The sequence below is a fragment of the Tamandua tetradactyla genome, chromosome 9 (genome assembly GCF_023851605.1).
Source record: "Tamandua tetradactyla isolate mTamTet1 chromosome 9, mTamTet1.pri, whole genome shotgun sequence".
Lineage (NCBI taxonomy): Eukaryota > Metazoa > Chordata > Mammalia > Pilosa > Myrmecophagidae > Tamandua > Tamandua tetradactyla.
In genome coordinates this window covers 114,859,657-114,881,647 of record NC_135335.1, presented here as the reverse complement: position 1 = coordinate 114,881,647, position 21,991 = coordinate 114,859,657, and the positions used below count along the sequence as shown (strand labels likewise).

Here is a 21,991-nt window from a genome sequence, read left to right as displayed (position 1 = left end):
TTCTGTAAGATATAGTACAGATTCACAATAGAACGGCTCAACAATCACAAGGAATTTAAATCATCTGTGCCCCTAGCCCTTGAAAATAAGCATTTATTGATATTTACCACACATCTGACCGTGTATTGGGGATATAACTGCAACAAGACTACTTTCTTGGTCTCAGTTCGTTTACATACTAATGAGGGCAGAGAGACAACAGAACAGGCAATTTTACCATCAAGTCTGACAACAGCTCAGATAGCTGCAAAAAGGACAGTTTACCCTGGTTTGGAGGTTTAGAGAGAAAAATTGCTTCTTTGGGTAAAAAGCGTCCAAGTGAATTCTCACAGGAAGCTGGGTAAATCAAAAAGGAGAGGAGAAAAGGGGGCGAGGGGAGGGGAAGGGGGAACAGAGAAGAGGGGCGGGGGGGGAGGAAGAGGAGGATGGAGAGGGCAGAGAAGGGAGAAAGAGAAGGGTGAGAGGAGAAACGCAGGATACCCTCAAATGGGAGGGTAGACCCACTCTGCACAGAGGGCAGAGGTGTTTTCTTGGGGATGAGTTCCTAGAGACTAAGGGTTTTGCTGCTTCCTCAGCCTGACACTGGGCTATGAACAGAATGCAGCACATGGAGCAAAACTAAAAAAAAAAAAAAAGGCTCAAAGTCTCCATCGACTACAAAAAATACTCCAGGGCCAACTTCTAGGCCATGCAATCCAGGTTTGGCTGGTACATCTTCATCACAATTTAAAGGAACCCCAAAAGCAACAAGGGAGCCCAGGAAGACAAACATCCTCAGTACTCCCCAATACTTTACAGAGTCCAAAGAGATTTTCTATCTCCCAGAGGCTCTGATCTTCAACAAAATGTGACCACGACTCTGATGAGGATGTGAGAAGAGTGACTCTGGGGTACGCAGCATAAAAGCAAACCACCTCCATGGGCCTGGTGTCGTTTTCTAATATAAGTATACCAGCCATCCAAGCTGCAGGCGCCATGAGTATAAATGGGCAGCCACACGCATGGGGCTTTGCAAGAGCGTCTATGAAATTGGATCCTAAATCATGAGCATAACACACCATAAACTTGAGAAAATTTCATAAAGTAAATGCACAGAAAAGAAAACTGGAAAGAAAAGAAGGAAATGAAATAGAGGATAAAAAAGATCACTAGGTAGAATTTCCTGTTCTACACATCCTAATCTTCACCCAGTTGCATCTAACAGCTGACAGATGTGAACAATCCTTTAGAGCAGAAGTGATAAAAGGCAGTAACGCTTTATGCTGACTTGCCACATCAGCCATTTATCACCATCAAATCTTTTAGGATAAAAATCATAACATAGGTTGAATGATCATTGATGAAGTCATGCCAAGTAATTCATTTCTTACTAAACAAACAAGCAAAAACTCTGCCTTCCTTTAAGAGGTTAGAAAAGTGAGAATACAAACATACTCACCCTTTAAAGAAGAAAAATATTTCTATGACAAATAACACTGAAACAAATTTGCATTCCGTAAGTTTCACTTTTGTGAACAAATTATTCATATATAAAATATATTTACATTGTCTAGTAAATAAAAGACATCCTTGTAGAAGGAAAAAAAGCAAGACGTTGGTGAGGGGGTGGGATCCACACTAACTTTACTTAGAAAATTAATATTTCTAACTTCTCAGAAAGTTAAGCTTCTATCTTCTGCAAATGACAACCCCAAAACTGTGAGAATGTGTTTTGTTCCAAGTAACAGACAATCCCAGTTTAAAGTGGCTTAAGCAATAAAGGTGATTTACCCACCAGTGTAACTGAAAATCCCACTGAAAGGTGCTACCTTAGCCAAGGCTTGACTCAGCAGCCTTGTTGAGTCGCCATCGCCGCTGCCACCACGACCCTGGTTTCTCTGCATCTCTCGGCCTTATGTTTCATTGTGTTGCCTCTTCCTACGGCAGCTTTCTTCAGAGGCCCAACACTACTTCCATTCCAATCTTGAGACTGCATATCTCCTCCTCAATGTCCAGTAAGGAAGAGCATCTTTGCCTCAGCACTCCCAGTAAAGGAGAAGTGTGCTCTGATGGATGCAGTTTAGGTACCAGGCCATGCTTGCAATCACTTTGGTTCTGGAGGGTGGCAAACACTGATCTGGACCAAAGTCAGCTTTTCTAAATCCACATGGATTCCCCAAATGGAAATCAGAGACTGCTAAGAAGGAACAAGGAGGGAATAGATGCATGGAAGGTTTCAGATTCACATCTTCTTACTCAATAAGATCTCAATTTGGTTAATCCATGATAAAGCATAAACTCCAACTCACAATCAGTTTCCATAATAAAATTAATTTAAATGCTTCTGAACACCATCTTATCTCCATGAGTCCCTTAGAATGTCTTTTATATTATTTTACAAGAACAAAAATGATCTTAAATAGCAACTTAAATTTTAAAATCTGTCTTCTTACTTTATTTACTGTCTCTACTGTGTACCAGCATGGTTCTTCATACACCAACTAGTTCATGAAATCTTTCCAGGAGAATGTTCCAAAGATTTTATACCATAATACCTCTTCTGGGGCAATTATATAATTTATACTTTACAATTATGAATCATCTCTTTTTTCTCTAGGATCCTAGTCATTAATCCCTAACAACAAACTAACTGCCCTTATATAGCAGGAGAGCCTATTTGTAACAACGGAGGGCATTTTATTCTACTTCCCATGGATAAAATATCCAGAGCTGATATCCTTCTCTAAGCTTACAGGTGTGGAAATGCAGCTTTAGCTCCTCGAGGCCAGAGGAGAAGTATGGATGAGTGAAAATCACTATTTTTCTATCCACTTTACCAGCACACATGGATACCTACCACACCTATCCCTAGACTTCCATGTGATTCTGCACACAGCGTCTCCTGAACTTGTCCACATAGATAAAATTCATCAGTTTGACTGTCTCATTCACCCGAGAGGCAAAATAAAACAGCACAAAGGGCTAAGAGTGTGGTTAAACTACCTGGGTTTGAAGCCAGGCTCTATCATTTACTAACTATGAATTCTGAGATTCAAAACGGTTAGGCAATTCTCCAGTTTCCTCCTCTGAAAATGGAGGTAACAGCACCACCCACAAGGGGTCGTTGTAAAAATGAAATGCCATGACACATTTAATGGACTCAGAACAGCACCTGGCACACAGAGGTTCAATAAACGTTTTGTCTGTAATAATGGCCATTTCTATTCTCAAGAGCTTCCCTGAATTCCAGGATAGACTAGAGATTCAAGAAATATACTGCTGAATGAATGAATCACTCTTTTTTTTTAAGATATGCATTTGGTCTTTAACAAAAGGTTTCTAGAGATTAGTGACCCTGAGAAACCAGCTTTCCTTCCTAGACCCCCACATTCTCACCCATGGGTTCATCAGCACCCGCCTGATCATGCCAGCTGGATCACCACAGCCACACTGCTTTTGTGCTTCTCTCTCCAAGTGCACATAGACCTTCCTTGTCTGTTAGACATCCATCTCCCCTCAAACCTCAAAGGGACCTGAAGCGTAATACGATCAGAACAACCTCCACCGTCAACCCTTGCATCTCAGAGCTCCATCCCGGAGCTCACACCTCTTCCAGGCTTGCACAGCATCCCACACTCATCCCATCCCGATAGCCTTACACTCATCTTTCCACTTATTGAGCACCTACTACATGGCAGGCAAACCAGTATAGAACTTATCACTCTAGATTTAACTGTCCAGTTGCTAGCCTGTCTTCCTCACATGCTTGTCACAAGTTCCCAGAAGGCAACAGAGACTGGGTCTTGTTCAGCCTTGTATCACCAGCCTGGCGCAAACACACGGCAAACATCTATTGGGTAAAAATAAATGTCCACATGAGACTGGTCGAATGATGTTCCCATATAGCTAAAGCACTTGCCATAGAAGGTAAGGTAATAATTCCCAGGAAGAGGTAAAGGTACTTGGGAAAAGAATGTAGCCAATCACTGTTTTCAGCAAAGAGCTGTCCCATCTAAAGATGCTTCCTCAAATCAAATCAACAGTCTTATGCTACACCTAAGTTACGCCGCTCTTAATGCAGATGGAAGGAAAACCATAACAGCATGCTTCTGAAGGTTTAAATGGGCTTAGGCATCCATAATTGAGAAAACTGGGGGTGGGGGGAAATTGTGGAGCGTGGAAACCAACAGCCCACAGCCCCACACTCAACACACACATGGGACCGGGATCAGATGTTAAAGACGGACACCAGACTTCACACCAGCTTTCAAGGTGGGACTTAAGGAAAGCATCTGACAAAGACAGGAAGGACTGCTGTTGTGAGAGACACCATCCTAGTGTGGGGAGGCAGGAAATGGCGCAGCCAGTGTCCACGACATGACCCACCCTGGCATGTCCATTCTCACCAGTCGGAGGGCTTGGTAATACACAGACAGAAAACCAGGATATCTCACAAATGTAAGAAAACTTACCAAATCACAATACTTTAATCCCTTTCCACTTGAAGCATAGGCACGGAGGTACCCTGGCCCAAGTAACAAAATCCCCATGGACATTTGTTATTTTCTCAAAACAAGTGAACCAACCTAGAAATTATAGAGCTTTCAGGAATGCAAAGAGAACTTATAAAGCCTTTCCCCGTACGGCTTCCAGAAAATGACAGAAAGCTGAATTCACACCATCATCAACATTCACTGTGGGGACACACAGCTTAACAAGGGACCCCACTTAAGTCTGTATTCCTTCTTCCAAACGCAATGCCGGACAGCCCGTTCCATCACACACTGAAGACGTGGTCAGGAAACGTCAGTGCCAGCACCACACGGCTTTAGGCAGGAAGCTAAGCAGGGAAGGCTCTGGTTCTGGTTGAGAAAATTACTCTTATTTTGGATGAGATGACCACAGCTTAGGAAAAAAGGGATTCCTGAAGACATACACAGCAGATCAAACGATACAGACTGTTCTGATAAAGTACCTGGCAGATGAAAAGTGGTAGCTGACTGCCTTGAAAATACAGGTGAATGGACAGCAAAGGAGAGAGCACACTGGTCCAGGACCTCTCAAGTGTTAACTACTGAACTAAGAAAAAGTGTTTTGGCATCAATGCTTTGTCCCATGGAAGCCTCATAAGTTCCACATCCTAACAGGCTCAGGTTTTTCTGGGACAAAACTGCAAAAGGAGGTTTTGAATGCCTACTCATTTTACACAGAGTAGATTTAATAAAGGTCATGGACAAGTCAATGACCTAGGTGCATATGTAAACGTATATAAACAGACACACAGGAGAACTCATTTCAGGTGCTGCATTTCAAATTATTTTGATTGGTTAAAGTTGTCGAGGCTAGTGTAGCATTAAAGATGCAAAATTTCATTCATGAAATTTTAAATAATGGTGGTAAGATTTATCTAGACATGCAAGCAGAACCTAAATATAAAGCACATGCATAATAGAATGTGCATAAATTTTGAATGCTTATTTTTCAGAACAAAACAAAGGAGTGAATGTGTGAATTCTTGGAGTCTCTAAGTGTAGTCTGGATTTGCATTTCAATAGCTTGCAAGATAAGCTCTGTGAAATTGGTCAAATGTATAGGCTCTCATCTCACCTCTACCCTAAATCAGTCAATTAGCTTCTAGAGAAAATGACATACAGAAGTTAATATCCAGCAGCTCAAACTCTATTCCAGTTGACACAGATCAAAATAATTTCAAAGCAAGTGTGTTGAGGACACAGGGTTTTTATGAAACAAATTCTGGATAGTAAGCACCCAAGATCAGGAGCTAATAGCTCCTGTGGTGAGTGAACCCACATGCGGAAAAGAAAGAGACAAGGCAGTGCACAAAAGGGAAGAACACAAACATGAGATAAAAGGCTGAGAGTCAAATATTTTTTTCAGCAGGTGAAAAAATGAGTTTGTGTCAATATCTGTCTACTTAAAATAAAGCCTTCGATGCTTGCTCTGCTGTGTTGATTAATACAAACATGTTGTGAATAGGAGCTCCCTTTCCCCAGTCAACATGCACTCTGATGCTGAATGTCTCTGAACCAGAATGTATCAGTCTTTACTATATCCATATTTGCTACTCTTTGCCCTTTAGGAATCCCCTTACTTCAAGGCAGTTACTTCTTTAATGCCCGCCTGACCAAAGCATTAATACTCAATGTTACATATCTGAATGAAGTTATCACTATATCGTGCCTTTCCAGTTGTCGTTCTTTTGCCCTGAGTATAATAAAATGCTATAGCTTGGCTTAGGGCCATTTCAGGAGAACTGTCCGTATAATCTGCTTACAGCAGTGAACATTTACTCTCACATTTGCAGGTTGCAGGAAGGGACAACAAGCCTGCTCAAGGCTTGGCTCCAGATTTAGTTTAGGCATTTGTTCTGGAACCCAGGCTTTCGCAGTGGCTGCACAGGGACGTTACTCTCACAGTAGATCACCAAAGTGCAAGGTGGCAAATTCAGCTGCACAAGCATATTCCAAGCCTCTGCTCACGACATATTTACTAACAGCTCACTGGCCAAAGCACATCACCGGCCCAAGCCCAAAATCAAGGGGGGAGGGGCAAGGAAATGAACTTTACTTACAAGGGAGTGAAAAATTAGGAAAATAATTGACTCTGTCACATTCAAACCCGTATCTTATTGGATTGCTAAATCTCAGATAATGGGGAAAGAATATATGAGCTTAATCTATACAGGAAATGAAGTTTTAATGGAAGAGTGTAAATAGTCAAATCAATGGGATTATTTCAACTTCACCTTCATCACAATGCAAAAATGGAGAGCACAGGTAATTAGAAGACATAAAACTATAAATATGTCATCATGGAAACTATCACTATGATGAAAATCATAAAAAATGAAACATCTCCAGATCTAATTGATATCTCACTAACTTTGAGCACCAAGCTAAAACAAAATCCATTAAAAATATTTAAATGTCTTCCATAATCCCACTTGGAGCTCAGTGCAATAGATGCTCACTCTAATTACCCACTGTTTTCCTCGGGTTTTGCATGTTCTTAACATACTAAACTACTAGACAGGAACTCAGATTGTAGGTGTTGCAGCTAGTAAAGTTAAGATTTGGCCCCTCATTAGCTGCAAAACAAATAATGGGTTCAGATGTTTATGACTTAATGGATTTGTGTAGACACACACACGAGGAAATTGGAAATTGTCAGAAAAACAATAAAATTATATAATGTCATCTGCCTTTCTTGGTTGGATCTCCTGTCTTCCATTACAGATACTCCATTCAAATGAAACAAAAATCTTGGCTGAATTTGTTGTAATCTTGCTCAGACTTTACATCTACTGACTGTTTCGAGCAATATGGTACTAACCTCATCATCTACATTTAAGAAAGAATTGCTTTTTCCATTATAATCTCTAGTTTGAGGTGTTTCGTTCAGCCTTTCCAAAACTGTATTGGAATGAGACTCACAGGCACACTGTCAAAGTCGCAAGCAATTTGCAAAATAATAATAATAATAATAAATAAACATCTTCAAAATTGGATAACATTATTTTCAAGGCCTGACACTAAACCACAAAAATACTTTGCTTTCTATGTAATTTTAACCAGTCCTGAAAAATAAGTGTTAAAATACACTTTTTTTTTTATCCTGGAGGTTATTCTTTTTTTTTTTCCATTTTTTTAAATTTATTAAACACACCAACATACAAACACAAAAATTCTTACCATATGATCATTCCATTCTTGATATATAATCAATAATTCACAATATCACCACATAGTTGTATATTCATCATCATGATCATTTCTTAGAACATTTGCATCAATTCAGAAAAAGAAATAAAAAGAAAACAGAAAAAATTCATACATACCATACCCCTTACCCCTCTCTTTCATTGATCACTAGCATTTCAATCTACTAAATTATTTTAACATTTGTCCCCCCTATTATTTATTTATTTTTAATCCAAATATTTTACTCATCTGTCCGTACTGTGGATAAAAGGAGCATCAGACATAAGGTTTTCACAATCATACAATCACATTGAAAAAGCTATATCATTAAATCATCTTCAAGAAACATGGCTACTGGAACACAGCTCTACATTTTCAGGCAGTTCCCTCCAGCCTCTCCATTACACCTTAACTAAAAAGGTGATATCTATTTAATACGTAAGAATAACCTCCAGGATAACCTCTCGACTCTGTTTGGAATCTCTCAGCCATTGACACTTTATTTTGTCTCATTTCTCTCTTCCCCTTTTTGGTTGAGAAGGTTTTCTCAATCCCTTGATGCTGAATCCCAGCTCATCTTAGGGGTTTTCTCAATCCCTTGGTGCTGAGTCTCAGCTCATTCTAGGATTTCTGTCCCACGTTGCCAGGAAGGTCCACACCCCCAGGAATCATGCCCCATGTAGGGAGGGGGAGGGCAGTGAGTCTGCTTGTCGTGTTGGCTGGAGAGAGAGAAGCCACATCAGAGCAACAAAAGAGGTTCTCTTGGGGGTGACTCTTAGGTCCAATTTTAAGTAGTCCTAGCCTATCTTTTACAGGGTTAAGTTTCATATGAACAAACCCCAAGATTGGGGGTTCAGCCTATTGCTTTGGTTGTCCACACTGCTTGTGAGAATATCAAGAATTCTCCACTTGGGGAAGTTGAATTTTTCCCCTTTCTCACCATTCCCTGAAGGGGACTTTGCAAATACTTTTTTTATTCACTGTTCAAATCACTCTGGGATTTATTGGGGCATCACTCTGGACAAACCTACAAAATCTCATGCCCTACTCAAGTTTCCATGTACAGTGGTGTTCAATTAAGCTGTCCACATAAGTTATATTAGGAAATGCACTAACCAAAATTTAAATTTTTACCAAATAAACATTTTTTGCTTTAGTCTCACACATAAGTTTTAAAATAAAACATAAGCTTAAAAACATAAGCTTTTAAAATATTAATAATTATCATCTATTTTCAATACCCTGTAGTATTGACATTCCTTTGTTCTTCCTCATGCAAAACATTTTTAAATTTGTTCATTTAGTCATGATCATTATACACTCTAGGCATTCCTAGATTATACCATCTCAGTCTTAATCATCTGTTTTTCTTCTGATTTCATTTGAGCCCCCAGCCCTCCTCCCTTTATCATTCTCACATCCAGCTTCAGTGTTCCAACATTGCTGTATTACAGCTACGTAGTATTGTGCTGTCCATTTCTGAAGTTTTAAAATCAGTCCTGTTGCACAATCTGTATTCCTTCAGCTCCAGTTACGCAATATATTCTCTTTTTATTCACAGGTTATTCAATTAATTATTTAAGGCTGGTGCTTTCATAACCTACATCTAGACCTGCCCTCTCTTTGGAAGTCTAAAGCCTTATCTTCAGCTGCTTACTGGACATCTCTATCTACATGGCTTCCACAGGCAATTCAAATGTAAGAATCATAGAACCAATTAATTATCATCTCACAACACAAGCCACTCTAACATCTTGCTCTTATTTGTTTCTAGTCACTAAAGCCTGAAGTGGAGTCACCACCAGCATCTTCTTTTTCCCAACCACCAAGAGGCCACCAACTCCTGTTAATTCTATGTTGGTTGCCTTTTCTCTATTCCCACTGTCAGCACCTCAGCCCAGCAGCACCATCTCATGTCTTACCTCCTACCTGCTGGTCCTCCTTCTGTCTTGACCTCTTTCCAGACATTCTCCCTTAATAGTTGAAAGAATAGGTGATAGTTGGTAAAACAGTATTTCTACACCTGCTTAAACCCTTCAATGGCTTCTGTTCTAGTTTGCTAGCTGCTGGAATGCAATATACCAGAAATGGAATGGCTTTTAAAAAGGGGAATTTAATAAGTTGCTAGTTTACAGTTCTAAGGCCATGAAAATGTCTTAATTAAAGCAAGTCTATAGAAATGTCCAATCTAAGGTATCCAGGGAAAGATACCTTGGTTAAAGAAGGCTGATGAAGTTCAGGGTTTCTCTCTCATCTGGAAAGGCAAATGGTGAACACGGCATCATCTGCTAGCTTTCTCTCCAGGCCTCTTGTTTTATGAAGCTCCCCAGGAGGTGTTTTTCTTCTTCATCTCCAAAGGTCGCTGGCTGGTGGATGCTCTGCTTCTTGTGGCTATGTCGTTCTGAAGCTTTCTCCAAGCTTTTAAAGGATTCCAGTAAAGTAATCAAGACCCATCTGGAATGGGTGGAGACAGGTCTCCCCCTAAGCAAGTTTGATACCCACACTTGATTGAGTCACATCTCCATTGAGATAATCTAATTAAAGTTTCTAACACAGAGTACTGAGTAGGGATTAGAAGAATTGGCTGTCTTTACAAAATGGGATTAGGATTAAAACATGGCTTTTCTAGGATACATACATCCTTTCAAACGAGCACAGCATCTTATGGTTAAAATTCCTCAAGATAGCCTCATGACCCTGCTCATTCTCTGTTGCCTCTCGCACTATTTGCAATTCCTAGAAAAAAGGTGCACCTGTCTGGCCAGCACACATTTGCACACAGAGTGGTTTGCCCTACTGGGAATGTCCCTCTTTCTTAATCAGCTTCTGGTCATCCTACACCACCCAGCAGAAATGTCCTCACTTACAGTAAGCCTTCTTCTCCCACACTCTTCCTCCACAGAGCTGACACTACTGGGCTGTGACACTTTCTGTTGAAGAAATTTTACTGTCTTCCCCAGCAGACTATAAACCCCTTGGACATTGATACCATATGCCAGTCATTTTCATACTACTAGGGCTTGGGATAAAATGCAATGATGTATATTTGAGGCATGGGGTTCTATCACTGACTGCCTGAATCAAGAGTACATGCATTTGCAATCTAAGCAGAAAAGCAAATGTCTTAAGAACTCAAACATGTATGTTACTGAAGATCATCTGTGATAAGGGTTCCAAATCTCAGACAAGGATTACCTCTGGCATTAAGAGAATGCATCAAGGCGCAGAGTGGTGCACCATGTCCTCGCAATCGTTTCCTGATGTAAACCACTGGGCAGGGGGCAGCAGTTTTAAACATGTAAAACTGTACCTGGATATCGCCACTGCCTTGGGCCCCTCCGGGGTAACTGCCTAGGGCTGCCTCCAGCTACCCCACTAACAAAACTGTCGGCAGGTTTGTGGATCTCCCTGCTCCCCAAAGTGGGTTGGTTAATGGTTTGAGCTCTCATGTTATTTACCCATCGCCTCGGAACTCAAGAAACAAATACAACGAGTCCATCCACCCTCCAACCACCCCTCAAAAAAAAACTCAGGTCTTACAGGCCAAAGGGAGGCCAAAACTCAGAAACACCTTTCAAGGCTGCCCCACCTTACATTTGGAGATACAGAAATTGTGTTATTTCCTCACCTGGGGGCTGCTGGATAGTTAACACCCTAGGAGCAGTAGGTTTTAACCTTGGCTGCACATTAAAACAATCTAGAATGTTTTAAAAAAAAATAGTGCCTGGGCACTGTCTCCAGAAATGCTTATTTAATTGATTCAGATGTACCTAGGCTTTAGAAGTTTAAACAGCTCTCCAGGTGGTTCAAAAGGGCAGCCCAGTTTATAGACATGCATCACATTAGAGTGGATTTACTTTTCCCAATTACAAAAAGACACACATAACAAAAAAGTCTTTTAAGAGCATTCCATTGTAAGGAGTATTAAAAGCTTCTTTGTGACAAATGAAATTTTAAAAATTAAAAACAGCCCCCCTAAAACCCACTTTTTGACTGATTATAAAAGCAATACATGCTTACTATAGAACAGTTCAAGGACAAAAAGTTCTTGTAATCCTGTCACCAAGATATAACATTTTAATCTATCCCTCCCTATTATTTTAGATGATAAGGAAGAAAAGCAAAGACGTTCTTAGTAAATGTTAACTATAACACATATTTTTATACCTAATTTTCATTCATTCTTTTTTTTTCATTCATTCTTAATGCTGCAAATAAACGGTTAGTATTTTATTGGTGAGGAATTAAATAGCCTGGCACCACACAGCTAATAAGTAACAGAGGAGGCCCTGAATATGCCAAAGCGCATGCATGCTCTTTCCTTCCCTACCACTTAGCCCTAATACACACACACACTCTTTCTCTGCCTCAGCCCTGAGACATGTGCATGTGTGTATATGTACACACTGCTACAGAATTGCAAATACATTATGTACACAGTTTCATGACCTGTTCTTCATTCATTTGAATTATTATCGTCAGCCTTTCCCAAATCATTAAATATTTGTCAAAAGTATCGTTTTAAAGGCAATGCTGTCACCTAATGTGTGTCTCATAGGCTATTTGCCAATCTCCATGCTTTGGGTTGCTTCCAAGAAAAACGTGATTTCTAAGACATTTTCAAAGCTTAAAACCTAAGTTTCAAGTAAAATCAACAAGCTCTTCGATTTCATTAGTTTCTGACACCCACAATAAAATGCTTACTTGCTGTATGCATATTGATCTTTGTCACTCAGGCAATTCTCAATTTCATAGTTTATCTAGTTCATTGATTAGCTCATCTTTCAGCCTTTTTGTTTTCTGTCCATTCTTTTCAATAATTTTGCTGTTTTTAATTTAACATTATAAAATTTTAGGTCTTACATACTTTGAGAAATCTTTTTCTTACATTTTTTTTTATTAGAGAAGTTGTGGGTTACAAAACAATCTTTCACAAAATGCAGGATTCCCATACACTTGCATGGGTGTGGAATTTTTGTTACAACTGATGGTAGCACATTTTTATAACTATTAATTAAACTCTGTGGTTTAACTTATGGTTCACTGTATAGTTTCATGGATTTAAACTTTTTTTTTTAACTTTCCCATCACTATATGTACAACCTAATATCCCCCCCCTTTAACCACATTCAGATTATATTTCCATGCTGTTAATTTTGAGGCAAGATTTCGAAAATATATAACAAACACACAACTCTTAAAAACAAGAAACCAAGAACTATTTAATAAAGAGCTAATTTCATTGAAAAAGTTATTACAACTGAGCATGAAATGCAGTTCTGAGTATCCCGCAAAGGCAAAAATAGAGAAACACAAGCTAGGTCACAGGGCACCCATTATCTGATTACAGGAAGCGGGTCCACCTGTGATTGGTATTGGTTGGGGGGGTTCCTTTTGAGTCCTTAACTGAGAGAATTCATCACGTGGGCCCATTATAAGAGACAGCGCAGGACAAAATGGATGGGGCTTCAATGGGAGTTCTTCAAAAAGTGCCAAGATGTTCTCTGACAGCCATTTCTTTCAGCAGCCCTCAATAAAAGCCAAGGCCGTCTGTGAAGTTGTAATTCTGTGAAAGGATTTCTAGGGGAGCCCGAGGTAGCTGGTCAGGGTGCAGGTGTGCTGGTGGCAGGCGCCGCTGCTGGGCGGAGATGAAAGGTGGCAGAGCTGTTGGGGGATTTCTCTCATACTTCACTTCTCCCAGCCAGGCTGTGACGGGACCTGCACGGCAGAGCCATTCAAAATTGAGACTGCTTGTGGCAGTAGGTGCAGAGGCCCTGAATTGTGGATTCACAGCAGAGCCATGTGCTTCAGACACTGAAGTGGAGGGACCAGCTACGACTTTCCTGTGAGGTGTAAGGGCGTCACTGGGGACACTGTGTCATCCTCAAACAAAGGCTTCTGCCTAGGTTGGCCAATGATGGGCACGTGCCACAGCTCAGCAGGGAGGACAGTCAGGTTGGGATATCCCCTGGCACCTCCTTCCAGAGTCGCAAAGGGCTGGCTGGCTGTAACTGTCCACCTAAAGTCACAGCTCCTGCCTGGGGATGGCTCTGCCCCAGGCTCTGGACAGACTCCCTCCCCTCACCCTTTCAGACCTACGGATAGCAACAGTTCTCTGCTGCTTCTAGCCCTGGTACTGTACCACCCCTCTATGTCCTGCCCACACCTTTTAAACAGTCCCTCGATTAAACTCTCCTCAAATTACCCAATTCATGCACACTATCTTTTTATTGCCTGGACCCTGACTGACACCCATCTTTAATTATTTAAATTCACACCGTGCTAGGCCTGTGGCAATGGAGAGGGAAGAGAACTGAGGTTAACTGAGTAAGTACTATGTGCCTTAATCACTGTGCTAAGAGGGTTCAGATCCCTCAAGCCTTAAAACACTTTATCCCCACTTTACAGATGTGGACACAGAGGTTCAGAGTGGTTACAAACTTGTCTAAAGTCACAGAGCTTTGCAGTATTACTGAATGCATATTCAACTCCAAAATTACCAATGACCCTCAATGTGTTTGTAGTAAGATGAACATAAACTGAATAATTTCAGGACAACACATTGTGTTATAGGATTAGTCTGCAAATACGTCAAATAGACAATGACTGTTACAAATTCAGAATGGAACTCAGGATGTATGGAAAATTCTACCACAGAATCAGAATTTACTTTTGTCCCTGATAAGCAGGCAGAATTCGAACAAAATAAAGAAAGGACATTATAGATAAAGGGGAAGGCTAGGACTCCCAAAGGCATGCTGGGAGATGGGATGACACAACAGGGTTTGGGATGGCAAAGAGTTGGAGATAAGACCAGAAAGACAGACTAGGGCTAAATTACAGAGAAGATTTTTCCTCTATCATGCCATAATGGAAACTCATGCAGGGATATGCAGCCCGGGGAGCAAGAGGTACCAGGCTGACAACCAGATGGAGCAAAGGGACTGGACACAGAGGACGAGACTGGACCTTGTGGGCATCCAGATCTGTAGCTTACACTCCAGACACATTTGTGTGGTGGAGCCGACAAGGCTTGGTGACAGAGGGAAAGAGATGGGGAACTCAGAGTTGCCAGGATGACATGGAGAACTATTATTTCATTGGTAGAAATACAGAGACGTCAATTTTCTGGTTCATTAACAACTATACCAGAGCATAAGAAGGCGCAAAAGAGGTGCACAAAATCGAAACCTGACAGGACATGAGATTTTGAGGGCATATCTTCCTCATCTCCTGTGAAGCAGGTAGATAAAACTACAGCAGTATTATCTATTTCTCAGACGCAAAATTCAAACTCCTTCAATGGATAAGAAACACCACTCAGATACGGTCTGGATTTGTCTAATTAATCAGGCACCCCATAACCACCAAAAGTCCTTTTACCATCTTAATTTTCCTTGTTCCAAAAAAGTTTCTGGGCCTTTCTGGAATTTCTAGAGAACAAAAGTACCTTATTCCAAAGAGGAATTAATATTAATTTTAACTGTTTCTATTAAAATCTTCTCACTAGACTTCTTCCTTATAATCACCCAGAGTCTTCAAATGAATATGGAACCAGCAATACCCCCACGTAATGATCCTGCTGGCAGACTCCACGTAGAATGTAAACACATCCGCAATCGCATTAAAGCTGACACAGACAAAACATTGCGATGTTATAACTTGAATGACCTACATTCAAATACTGCGAAACAGAGGTAGTTTGATACTCAGAACTGAATAGTCCACCTGCTTCTTTGCTTTCTAAAAGCACAGAGCAAGGCCAGTGGAAAATCAGCATCTAAGCCAAGGCAAAAATCTTATTTTTGTTGCTATTGTTGTTTTAAATAATATCAGAGGTGGCAGGCTTTGCTATCAAGGATAGGGAAAGAGGCACAGACAAAACAAAAAACCTACAAATACTCTCAAATGCAGGAGTCTAAAGTTTAAGAATTGAGCTTTTGTTCTAGTTTAACTAGATCCTATCAGTGAGAAGATTTGGGGAAAAAACGTTTTTCACATTCTGCAGACATGTGACAGCCTGGAAGGGAACTGAAATGGCAACATCTATTGGGGAAGGCATCGGCAGAAGGTGACAAAGCAAGCACAGGAGGACTGGAGGGAAGGAGATGGTGCGAGCCCCGCTGGGGGCTCCTCTCTTTTCGTGACACCTTCCGGCCTTCCTGGTGCCTGGTGTCCATTCTTCTCTGGACTTGGAATCTACCGCTAAAGGATAGGAACACTTTCATTGAAGCAAATAAAAAAGAAACATATAACAGAAGTCACTGAAACAATTCATTTCCCTGACAGTTAAAAAATATCATCCGTGTATGAGGGCTATCAGGCCCGAAAGGAGCCAGTTATCCTTTGACGAATTAGACCTGTCGACAAATTCACATTGCCCCAAGTCCAAGGTCTGCCCAAGCCCATCCGTCCATCAGAATTCCCCACGTCTGCAGATGCAATCTGAAAAGTTTCCCAGATTCTAACAGTGGAAGCCATGGAAGCCTCTTTCTCACTCTCATTTCAAAGGCAGTGACTGAAGTGCTATCCGTAGTACTGGAAATATTAATCCGGACCACAGAAAAGATGAAAAAGGACAGTCACTTTAAGATGTACATCTCAGTTGTGCTGCCATTCTATGAGGTAGTCATGCTCTGAGAAATGATGTGTTTTGGCTAAAAATAATTTTCCCAAGTCCAAAATTTAAAAACACCACTGGTAAGTCTGTGTTTTCAGACTAGAGGTGCAGAAATTTTAAGGGTACATTCACTTTATACTACACACATGCCAAATTAATGCAAAATTAAATTTTAGAGAATTAGAATAATTGCATGCTCTGGATTTTTGACATTAAGCTTTGAATGTATTTGAAAGAACTGATCAGTTCCACAAACTATGCATCTGTTCAGAATGACAGACCATCAGACTCTAATTCTTAATATTACATGAAATCTTATATACTAGCCTATTGTAATGAACCCTTTAAATAAATGTTTACTATCTTTACTGATAACTGTTCTAACTTAAAGACAAATTCAAGAGGGATCCTAGGGAAGCCAAAGATGGACAGTCACCAAAGGAAAGACTGGAGAAATCAAAATTGGGTACCAGGGATGACATGGAAAATTATAAGCCCACTGGCAGAAATACACAGCTATAACTGTTCTGGGTTATTAACAATTATACTAGGGGATAAGAAGGTGTAACTATTCCATTTCCTCAGTAATGCTATGGAAAGTTATAAAGAACTATAAATCATCCCTTGCTTTTCAACAACATAATATATACTGGGAATCTACTGTATGCTAGTGTATGTATTATATGGTCTTTAACTTTAAAATGCTCAATTATAACTATCTCCTTATTTAAGATACTAAAAATCATACGCTATGAGTGTTTTTTACAGAAGAATAGAGGGTATGTGACTGGCGCAGGTGGACCTCATTTGCATGTTGAAATATCCATATAGTGCGTTATTTGTAAACTAACAAATTCAGTAGGTGACGTTACTCTCGTGACTCCACAGCGACGTCTTTTCTAATACAAACACAGACTTAAACTTTGTAGTTTGTAAATAGTTTTCTTATATTGGAACCTCTTAAAATAGCTATTCTGTATATGTGAATCCTTTTTTAAATGTTAGATATAATTAGTGGAATAAAAGCAAAATAGACTTTTTAAAGCCAACGCAGGGCTGTAGCTATGAGGTGGCAGAACTTTTAAGCACTTTTACACTGTTGTTTCTCACAGCATGTAGATTGTTCTCTCATTCATAACAGAAAGCAGATATTCTTTATCCATTCTGTTGTGGTTCATTGCAGGTGTAGTGAAAACAAGTTAAGTACAATAAAGATCGAGCACTTGAAGTACTATTTTACCATGTTTCCTTTGTTTTCCTGCAAATCTTTTAAACACAAATAATTCTATTATTTTAAATAGCCACATAATGATTCCTTTATTTCTAAAATTAAAATATTCATGAAATCCATATCCTTCAGAAGCATTGTACATTTCAGCTATCTTCTCTGAAGTTATGGTTTTGTATATATATACTTACATTTATATTTATAGGCATGTATTTCAGAAAAGGACAAAAACACATGAAAGAATTGATTCTCAAAAACTATATTTTAAAATTAGCTCGTGGATTAACTGAAAGCAAAAACTCTCGACAGAACTGCTCTTAGTTTACTAGAGTTATCATCTTTTTCACAAAGAGCCTTTCCATATGTAACCGGTGACCCCAGAGAGGACGCAGACACACACAAACAGCTGTGCGTTACCAGAACTTTATAGGTGTGATGGAAACAAAGAAGAGGAAGTCCAGAGCAGTGACTAACCACACTGCACATTCAAACACAATGACCACACTGAGAGTCACTAAGGAGCCAGGCTGTTTACTTAGGCTTGGAACAATGGATGACATTTAACCTCGACTTCTTAAAGCTCTCTTTTGTTTACTTGCAAATAATCTTTCAGTTTGACTATAGTATAATATCTTATTAATGTGAATATCAGTATTAGTGATTGACATCCAGAGCGAAAATCAGGCAGCGAGGCTGGCTTTACACATCTGTGACTCAACGACCATAAAGGACGATCTGGAAGCATTTTTAAACATGCTACATTATCATCTACTCTGAACTTTTAAACATACAGTTTTTTTTCTTAATTCCAAAAATAAGGAATAAGAGTTCTACAACTGCTAATGATTAGATTAATGCACAAAGGAAGATGCCTCTTCTACCCAGGATAAAAGAGTTATCAAGGAGTTAAATATACTAATTTTGAACATACTTATGTTTTGGCTTCCTTAAACTTACAAACTGCCAAGCAGATGTTTTTTTAAGTTTCTCATTTGCCAGGTTCTAACTTGGAATACATTTGTACACTTAAATCAGAATAATTTAATTAGAGAAACTTGGACACAAAAAGCAAGGCAGGAAGATACATCTCTTTCCTCATCTCAACATAAACAAATTACAGTGAGCTTTGATTGAGCTGCAGAAACTTTCATTTTACTGACGGGGGAAGCTCTCAGCAGCTGTACACATCTGCAGCACCACCGGACAGATGCTGCCGGGTGGAGGCTGGACCTGACACAAAACTGAGTCCTGTGCTTCCAGAACTGAACAAGTTGCTACCCTCGACAGACTTCCCAGACGCTTTGGTCGAATGCCCAATCGGCTCATCAGCTGTCACTGCCATCCACAATTTAACTATTCTTGAGCAACCAGCAAAAAAACAAACCACCCACAAAGTATCCAGCTAAAAGTGGTATCTATTGTCTCTGACAAAAGAACCCTCTCGGTGAACCCCACGGCGTCTCATACCTGTAACCAGAGACTCCGCTATCACATTGCCAAGCAGGTACTAAAAGCTGTGCACACGCCTGTGCCCAGTACAGGGATGAAAAGGGAACTTTGAGATCCTCAGTGGCTAGCCACCGACGATGCTACATTTCAAGAACGGAAAGACCTCCTACCTGGAGCCCTCTTCTTCTAAGGATGCTGGACTCATCCATCTTTCCCTCTGTTTTCTCTGAGCCTCTCACAACAGTCTAGCCATGCTGTAGCACCTTGTACTTGGGCACGTTAATTCAGAGCCCGGCAGCTGCTAAACACTTACATCACGCTCACGCTGATTGGAGCCCGAAGTCAGCTGGTCCCGCTCAGTTCTTCACTCCAGCAACTTCGGAGGTCAGGGCTGCTGGCAGTCCGCGGGGAGAGAGCAGCAAGTGGGCTCCAGACACCGAGAGCAGTTATCCAGGCAGAGGCTCTTGGTATTGGACAGGAAATCGTGGGATGCCTGTTTTTCCTTCTTCGAAATGCTGGCTGAGGCATTTTCCTGGAGACCGGGCAATGGCCTTAGGGCCGAGGCTTCGGGTCAAGCCCCTTCTGAAGCAAGTCTCAGGTCAAAGTGCCCAAGTAAACTGGCAGTGTCTGACACCTCTGTAAAAGGCAGTTGCCGAGTGGGGGACGGCGAGAAACTGGGGCACAGCTGGCCAGCCAAGCAGCACCGAGTCTGGCGCTCATCTCTTTTGATGGCATCAAAGTAACAAAATGTAGCGGACACGCTTTCTAGGACTGCAGGCGGAGGGCTCAGGGCGACCTCTGGCTCTCCAGCCACTGCCGAGCTCTTTACACCTCCCCAGTGAAAGTTCATTTACATAAATCCCTTACCAGTCAATTCCTAGCCCAAAGACAGGAGCGGTTTAGATTTTAATTTCCCGCATGATATTAACTTAGTTCTGTTGAAACCTGACCAAAATGTAAACAGGGGAAGAAATTCTAAGAGTCATATTAGTTGGAATATTAACCTATTTATACCCTATAAGTAGCTAAAGAAAAAAAAAAAAGATTCCCATTATGTGCAATTTCACAGTCTGTTTCAGCTTGTTTACTTCGCTCATCCTCACCTTATTTCAATGCAAAGCAACCAGGAGATGAATATTAAGTTTTCATTACTGGCATGGCACAGGAGTAACAATACAGAAAAACTACCAATTTATAATAAATTATTCCTCCTTGATTTTTATTCTAAAGATATTTAAATTGAGAAAATAGTTCATCCTGAGAGACAGATACATGTACCGCCTGCAGTGTATCTGAAGATCTCCTCCTTCAATCTGTCCACTAGACAAATTCTTTTTTCCTGAGAGAAAGATAGGCAAAGAGGCACAAAATTTAGAAGAAAAAAAATTCTGTGTATCATTCTCAGATTTTGCCTAATCCAGAGAGTCTAGTGATTTCTCGATGTGGGTGGGGAAATATCCAGCCTTTCCTTACCCATCCACTGCTGTTACACCAGCCTCCCCTTTCTCTGGCTGTCAACACACTATTAGGTTTCCCGTCAATTGATTAGATTATGCCATTAAAAATAGCTCAGGGATTTATGAATCTAACCACTGAGGAAAACTGATTGCATTTTATGTTCCCCAACAGCCTCTGCATACGTCTCCAGACATACAAACCCTGTCAAGAACTGCCACCACTAGCAGAGGCTTCAGCAGAGAGGTGTGCCGGGGTGTTTTTCCACTTAGACGTGTTCATTTGATACCACTTAAGGAAGAAAACCCCAGAGAGTTTCTTTAGTTCTTGTTCATATGTGAAGGAGTAATGCCATTTCTAAAAGCAAAGCAATAAAAACCAACCATCGCCCAAAACAAAATGTACTACCAAATTCTAGCACAAAAGATTTTTTAGCAAATTTTTTAAGCTATAAATTTTGTTTAAAGGAAAGAACAAATGAAAAAAAAAATGCCAGGGGTGGGATGGGAAGTCGAGAGAGATCAGTTTGCTATCTCTCAGTGGTAATCTGCAAAGCTGGTTGAAAACAGATCCCCACTCTTCACCGGCAGTTTAATTCTTGCAAGCGGGTGGTCCCGGTTGCTCAATGAAAACAAAAGCAATGACAGTTGTTGCCCCTTCTCCCTCAAGTCTCATCAAAAGTTCCCTGCATTTAAAGTGGGGTCTTAGACAAAGTAGTTCAGGATGGTTTACCAACTTAAAATATTATTGTTATCTACCCACAGAAGTATTGGGAAGTGCTGATTTTTTTTAAAAAAAATCTTGACACAAGAAGATGGACTTTTAAAAGCAAAAGTCAGGGCAGTGCAATGGTGGCTCAGTGGCAGAATTCTTGCTTGCCACACCGGAGACCTGGGTTCAACTCCCCGGGCCTGCCCATGCCAAAAAAAAAAAAAAAAAGAAAAGAAAAAAGCAAAAGCCAAGCACGGTATCTTTGCATATGCTTCTGCTGATCCTCCTTGAAAAAGAAGGGTCTAATGGAGTGTTCCAAGACCTCTCTAGAGAGAGCAAGAAGGTTCCCCTTGAACTAAAGATCACAGGTTACAAAAATAAAAAAAGTACAGTCCAGAAGTATCTTTCCTATGACAAATAGAAGAGGCTAGCTGGAAGGGCTACAGGGAGACATTTCGAGGACATGTCCAAAGTCAGGCGGTGTGGAGCTCAGAGGAAAACACTTGACGCATCTGAGGTGCTCTGCAGCTAAGTCATTTGCTAGTTGAGAGCAAGAAAAGGGAATGTGGCTGAAAATGAAAAGTGTGCTTCTTAACAAAGGAATATTTTGAGGTAAAAATCTAGGCTAATGTCCAACCATTAACTAAGTCTAAGACTATGACGATGGCCATCCCGCCATCAAATCCAGTATGAAAAATATCGATTACCTGTCAAAATGCATCACTTTGCGAGGTGATACACATACATTTTAAAGAAATAAAACCAGCCAGAGGCAAAAACATTTGGGACAAAAATGAAAGGCTGCTGAAAAATAACATCAAGCAATAA

General features: G+C 40.5%; 1 protein-coding gene across 22 annotated transcripts in view; it reads right to left on the bottom strand.

Annotated features, from left to right (window-relative positions):
- The window catches only part of MAST4 (microtubule associated serine/threonine kinase family member 4), a 632,749-nt gene that overhangs the window by 359,899 nt on the left and 250,859 nt on the right, over positions 1-21,991 (bottom strand). For 2 of the 22 annotated variants that reach the window (XM_077117389.1, XM_077117391.1), the window contains exon 1: positions 19,168-21,333. The exons of the other annotated variants lie outside the window; for them this stretch is intronic. In XM_077117389.1, coding sequence (XP_076973504.1) covers positions 19,168-19,206 — 39 coding nt within the window. In that variant the 5' untranslated portion in view covers positions 19,207-21,333. Of the gene's footprint in view, positions 1-19,167; positions 21,334-21,991 lie in introns of those variants that run through there. 22 annotated transcript variants of the gene reach the window in all.